The sequence below is a fragment of the Chlorocebus sabaeus genome, chromosome 23 (assembly GCF_047675955.1).
Source record: "Chlorocebus sabaeus isolate Y175 chromosome 23, mChlSab1.0.hap1, whole genome shotgun sequence".
NCBI classification, from domain to species: domain Eukaryota; kingdom Metazoa; phylum Chordata; class Mammalia; order Primates; family Cercopithecidae; genus Chlorocebus; species Chlorocebus sabaeus.
The window spans coordinates 41,397,982-41,404,262 of record NC_132926.1 but is presented as its reverse complement, the minus strand read 5'-3'; the positions used below and the strand labels follow the sequence as shown (position 1 = coordinate 41,404,262).

The following is a 6,281-nucleotide window of genomic DNA, read 5'->3' as shown; positions in this document are numbered from 1 at the left end:
TTTTCTTTTGACTATGGACTATATTAATACTCTCAGTATGTGTCTTTGATATTGCGATTCAATATCCATATGATTTTTGTTATAATATGACAATGTTTAGTCTTGATAAGAAAAAAGCATGGCTGAAAATTTAACATAGGAATAAACGATCTAGTGGACACTGATTCAATTAGGAGTACTGACTTCTGGAAGTTAGAGTTATAAGTTCAATACATAGGTCATTATGTCATATAACAAGCAACAAAGGAAAATGTCACAAATATCTTTATTCTAACAGTTAAAGTATCAGAAAATGATGAAGTTGTTCATACCACATTAAAGGAATTTTACATGTGTTCAGAAATTTTCCAAAATGTCATCTGTAAGTACCTGATAACTATATATACATGTGCATATGTATGTGTGTGTGTATAATATCATTTAAAAAATAAACACCCAAGCTATCCTAGAATAAGGTAAATCATATCAGTCAAAGTATCTTATTTTAAAACTTTGACATTCAGCTGCAAATATTTAATGATAAAAATATATGAGCTGATAAACTTTTAAATAAAATGATGTAAGGAGAGGTTAAGTATATCTTAAAGTTTCTGATTCAATTGTAATATGTTTGTAATCATTACCAAAGGAAAATACTGGATTACACACTCTCCAATGAGATTTGAAATGTCGTGGGTCTTCAAAGGACATAAAATTGAAAATGATTGCATTGAATAAATTGCAGACGGATATAGAGATTGCATTTTGAAAATGAATGGATCTAAACTTTACATTGGCCACATGATGTCGCTGTACACCACAAAGTCTTGTCAAAAGGAGCTACTGATCACTAAAAGTAAAGGAGGAAGCTCCATTTTGTCACTGCCTGAAAGAAGACAGAAACGGTAAAGAGATAAATGATTGGAAATATTAGATAAAAATAGCATGATTTTGAAGTAAGGGGAGAGCATAAAAAAGGCGTAGTCCTTTTGCGATGGTGTTTTCTAGGAGAGGAGGCCTGGGAGCCCAGGATCTGCTTCTTTCGTTTCTGCTCCTCGCAGCCTGGGAGGTGGGGAGCGGCCAGCTCCACTACTCGATCCCGGAGGAAGCCAAACACGGCACCTTTGTTGGCCGCATTGCTCAGGACCTGGGGCTGGAGCTGGCGGAGCTGGTGCCGCGCCTGTTCCGGGTGGCGTCCAAAACACACGGTGACCTTCTGGAGGTAAATCTGCAGAATGGCATTTTGTTTGTGAATTCTCGAATCGATCGCGAGGAGCTGTGCGGGCGGAGCTCGGAGTGCAGCATCCACCTGGAGGTGATTGTGGACAGGCCGCTGCAGGTTTTCCATGTGGAGGTGAAGGTGAAAGATATTAACGATAATCCACCCGTCTTCAGAGGCAGAGAACAAATAATATTTATTCCTGAATCTAGACTCCTGGATTCGCGTTTTCCGATAGAAGGAGCTGCTGATGCAGACATTGGTGTTAACGCTCTTCTAGCGTACACCCTCAGCCCGAGTGATTATTTCTCTTTGGATGTACAGTCAAGTGATGAACTGAGTAAATCTCTTTGGCTTGAATTGAGAAAATCTTTGGATAGAGAAGAAACACCAGAACTTCGCTTATTACTGACAGCCACTGACGGGGGTAAACCGGAGCTGCAAGGTACAGTTGAGCTGCTGATCACCGTCCTCGACGTTAATGATAACGCCCCACTGTTTGACCAGGCCATATACAGAGTCCACTTATTAGAGACTACAGCAAATGGAACATTAGTGACCACATTAAATGCCTCCGACGCTGACGAAGGTGTAAATGGTGAAGTTGTCTTTTCCTTTGACAGTGGTATTTCTCGTGACATTCAAGAAAAATTCAAAGTTGATTCCAGCTCAGGAGAAATCAGGTTAATTGATAAACTGGATTATGAAGAAACAAAATCCTACGAAATTCAAGTAAAGGCAGTTGATAAAGGAAGTCCTCCGATGTCAAATCACTGCAAAGTTTTGGTGAAAGTGCTGGATGTAAATGATAATGCTCCAGAACTGGCGGTCACTTCATTGTATTTGCCTATCAGAGAGGACGCTCCACTCAGCACCGTCATCGCCCTCGTCACCGTGTCTGACCGTGACTCAGGTGCCAACGGGCAGGTGACTTGCTCCCTAATGCCCCATGTCCCCTTCAAGCTGGTGTCCACCTTCAAGAATTACTACTCGTTAGTGCTGGACAGCGCCTTGGATCGCGAGAGCCTGTCGGTCTTTGAGCTGGTGGTGACCGCGCGGGACGGGGGCTCGCCTTCACTGTGGGCCACAGCCAGCGTGTCCGTGGAGGTGGCCGACGTGAACGACAACGCGCCAGCGTTCGCGCAGCCCGAGTACACAGTGTTCGTGAAGGAGAACAACCCGCCGGGCTCCCACATCTTCACGGTGTCTGCGCGGGACGCGGACGCGCAGGAGAACGCGCTGGTGTCCTACTCGCTGGTGGAGCGGCGGGTGGGCGAGCGCGCGCTGTCGAGCTACGTGTCGGTGCACGCGGAGAGCGGCAAGGTGTACGCGCTGCAGCCGCTGGACCACGAGGAGCTGGAGCTGCTGCAGTTCCAGGTGAGCGCGCGCGACGCGGGCGTGCCGTCTCTGGGCAGCAACGTGACGCTGCAGGTGTTCGTGCTGGACGAGAATGACAACGCGCCGGCGCTGCTGGCGCCTCGAGTGAGTGGCACTAGCGGTGCAGTCAGTGAGCTGGTGCCGCGATTGGTGGGCGCGGGTCATGTGGTGGCGAAGGTGCGCGCAGTGGACGCCGACTCAGGCTACAATGCGTGGCTCTCCTATGAACTACAGCCGGCGGCAGGCGGCGCGCGCATCCCGTTCCGCGTGGGGCTGTACACGGGCGAGATTAGCACTACTCGTGTTCTGGACGAGGCTGACTTGTCGCGATACCGCCTTCTGGTGCTGGTGAAGGACCACGGTGAGCCGGCGCTGACAGCCACGGCCACTGTGCTTGTGACTCTGGTAGAGAGCAGTCAGACGCCAAAGGCCTCTTCGCGGGCGTCGGTGGGTGTCGCGGGCCCAGAGGCGGCGCTGGTCGATGTCAACGTGTACCTGATCATCGCCATCTGCGCGGTGTCCAGCCTGCTGGTGCTCACACTGCTGCTGTACACGGCGCTGCGGTGCTCAGCGCCGCCCACCGAGGGTGCGTGTGCTCCGGGCAAACCCACTCTGGTGTGCTCCAGCGCGGTGGGGAGCTGGTCGAACTCACAGCAGAGGCAGCAGAGGGTGTGCTCTAGCGAGGGTCCACCCAAAACCGACCTCATGGCCTTCAGCCCAGGCCTACCTCCAAGTCTTAACACGTCAGAAAGAAATGAACAACCAGAAGCAAATTTGGATCTTTCTGGTAATGTAAGTCCAACTTTCGAGTTTTGGCTTTAAATAGTTTTCACATTTAACTTGTCTAATCATCTTTTCAAATATCACTTTAAAACAATGTCTTCAAGGTGTTCACTAACGTTGAAATAAATCGTACCATTGAATGTAGATATCCTATTAATGCCAGTTTTGTCTCGAATGGAACTAGAAAGCAAAAAAAAAAAAAAAAAAAAAAAAAATGTAGGGACAAATTGTCGTATTTCTTGATTATTTAAATCAAGAAATATGGCCTGGTCAAACAGTGGGGCGTTATCATTAACGTCGAGGACGGTGATCAGCAACTCAACTGTACCCTGCAGCTCCGGTTATTTCCGGCAAGTTAAAAAAAGCTACAATACAAGGTACAATATAAGATAACGTTGATCATATTTAACACAAGATCTCAATGTAGTAAAATAACAGTGATATATTCAGGGTAACTTATTATGTTATCTTTTCTTGTAAAATGTCAAGCCCCGGACAAACAATGCTAGACAAAGTTACAGAAATCATCTGCCTTTCCTTTATGTGGGTAAGTTTCAAAGTGAACAATAAACTGAATAGTTTTAAGCAAATGTAATTTAAAATACATTAATTGGCCAGGGGCGGTGGCTAACGCCTGTAATCCCAAAACTTTGGGAGGCCGAGGTGGGCAGATCACCTGAGGTCAGGAGTTTGAGACCAGCCTGGACAACTTGGTGAAACCCCGTCTCAACTAAAAATACAAAAAAATTGGCCAGGCATGGTGGGGGCACCTGTAATCCCAGCTTCTGGGGAGGCTGAGGCAGGAGAATCGCTTGAACCTGGGAGGTGGAGGTTGTAGTGAACCGAGATCGCACCACTGCACTCTAACCTGGGCGACAGTGAGACTCTGTCAAAACAAAAACAAAAACAAACCAAAACCGACCAACCAACCAAACAAAAACACCATTTATTGGGCGATTTGTTTAATTTCTTTATGAAAACACACAACCACGACTTCATTGTCAATTGTGAACAATTTCCTGATGCCATTAGCCTTGAGTTCCCCTGGGTCTAGAAGGCTTAATGTTGCATGTATTTGCTATTTCGGGGATCCAGTTAGGAAACACTTATTAAGCACCTCCCATTCCTCCCATTCACTCACAAATGTTCTAAAACCCTTTACTTTTCAGCTCATTCAATCCTTCCTACGATTTTATGAAGACTTTAGTCATATTTTGTGGATAAAGGTGCTGAGGCTCGGAAAAACAAAGTTCAGTATTATTACTAAGTTTTCTTCAAATTTCCTGAGGATATCCAAAACTTGCTTGCTGTCATACAGTTCTTTACCTTTCCTAAAATGTTTAAGGTGGCTTACAGTGGAAGAAATTTGCAAAAGCAAATTATTAAAAAATCTGCTTAAGGCCAAAGTAAAAGATCAAGAGAAAGATGGGAGTCATTATTTCAAAAATCAAGCCTAGGCTGAGTGCAAATCCCAATGCTTACCGTCCTGTAAGTCAATATAGGAGTATGAAAAATAACAATAAAAGGAAATTCTCTATACTATTTCTTCAAGAGAGAAAAAAATAGCCTCTTTCTGCTACAAAATCAAGGAAGGTTTGATTACTGATGATTGTGTAAAGGTTGAGCAATATACTGGGCAGCATGTTTTATAGCAGTTTTGCAAAACCCACGGAAATATCCTTGATGTAGACATCATTGTGTTTGCTAGTCATTCAGTCATGGGCATAATATTAAATTTTATTTCCTATGTTTACTTCTGAAGTTACTTAAATATTAAATGAATATGTTTTTATTTGTCAAACATTCAAACTTATGTGAATGTCCCATTGTGAAGACATTCTATGAGAAATTAACATAATTTGCTAGTTAAGTTTCCAGAGATTTGCGTTGATACAGAGTTGTTGCTTAGAGTATTGTAAATAAAATAGGCTGTAAGCATGTTCTGTAACTTTTAATATATTATCATACTCAGCCTTTTGGCAAGAATCGGAAAAAAAAATCTTAGGATCATGTTGCCAAGAAAATGTCCCAGTTCCTCAAAATCTGAGACAAACTTTGTAGGATTATAAAATTGGAAAAAATAGATCAGAAAATCACAAAATAATTTATCTTTCCAATTCACATTACTATGTCCCCAGAGCTTCATTTGCTAACAATATTAATGTCCAGGCTTAGGATTGCCTTTAGATACATTCAATATTTCCTTATTTAGTTTTCTAGGTTAGTTGAGGTTATTAACTTGAAAGTGAATCACAAATAATAGTGAATTACTATTAAACCAAAATAAATGGGTGTAGGAGTGCAAAATTTGAAAAGTAATGTTATGAAAAGGTAATTCTAGGATGGAAGAAAAGATGATTGTGGAGTGGTATTGTCACTTAGTATTTATTTTAATGTAAATATGAATGGATTTCCCATTGGTAGTTAAAGTTCTTCCTCCATTCCAAATCTTCATATAGTTAACACAACTTTCAACAGGCTTATCTTTCTTCATGAGATTTCTTCCACAAACTAGTAAGGTATCATTTGAGGGACCTTAGAGACTTGTGGTCAGTGAAGGATGCAAATAGATGAAAATGAGAAATGGTTTGTGTTGGTAGCCACTACCAATATTCCTCTGAGAATGCTGGAGGATTTCATTTTTTTGTTGTTTTGAAGTAGCACGATTGCGTGATTTCCTTTGGCCAATGAAATGTGAATGGTGTGTCACTTCCAAGCAGAATTATGTAACTGCCAGTGAAAGACTCTTCTGATATCTTTTCCTGTTACAGCAATTACATAAGCAATGAGTAATTGTACAGCAATTACATTGATACTGAGATGCCATAAAGTCAAAGCAATCCAGGATGCTGAGCCAACATGTGGAGAAAAGTTGTCATAGGAAGTCCCCCAAAACTACAAAGGACTCTGTAGGAGCAAGAAA

The 6,281-nt window shown here is 42.9% G+C and overlaps 1 protein-coding gene across 1 annotated transcript in view; it reads left to right on the top strand.

Annotated features, from left to right (window-relative positions):
- The first annotated feature begins 641 nt into the window (after window positions 1-641).
- The window catches only part of LOC103245175 (protocadherin alpha-C1), a 218,118-nt gene continuing 212,478 nt past the window's right edge, over window positions 642-6,281 (top strand). The window contains exon 1 of the mRNA XM_038007074.2: window positions 642-3,367. Coding sequence (XP_037863002.2) covers window positions 974-3,367 — 2,394 coding nt within the window. The 5' untranslated portion in view covers window positions 642-973. The remainder of the gene's footprint in view (window positions 3,368-6,281) is intronic.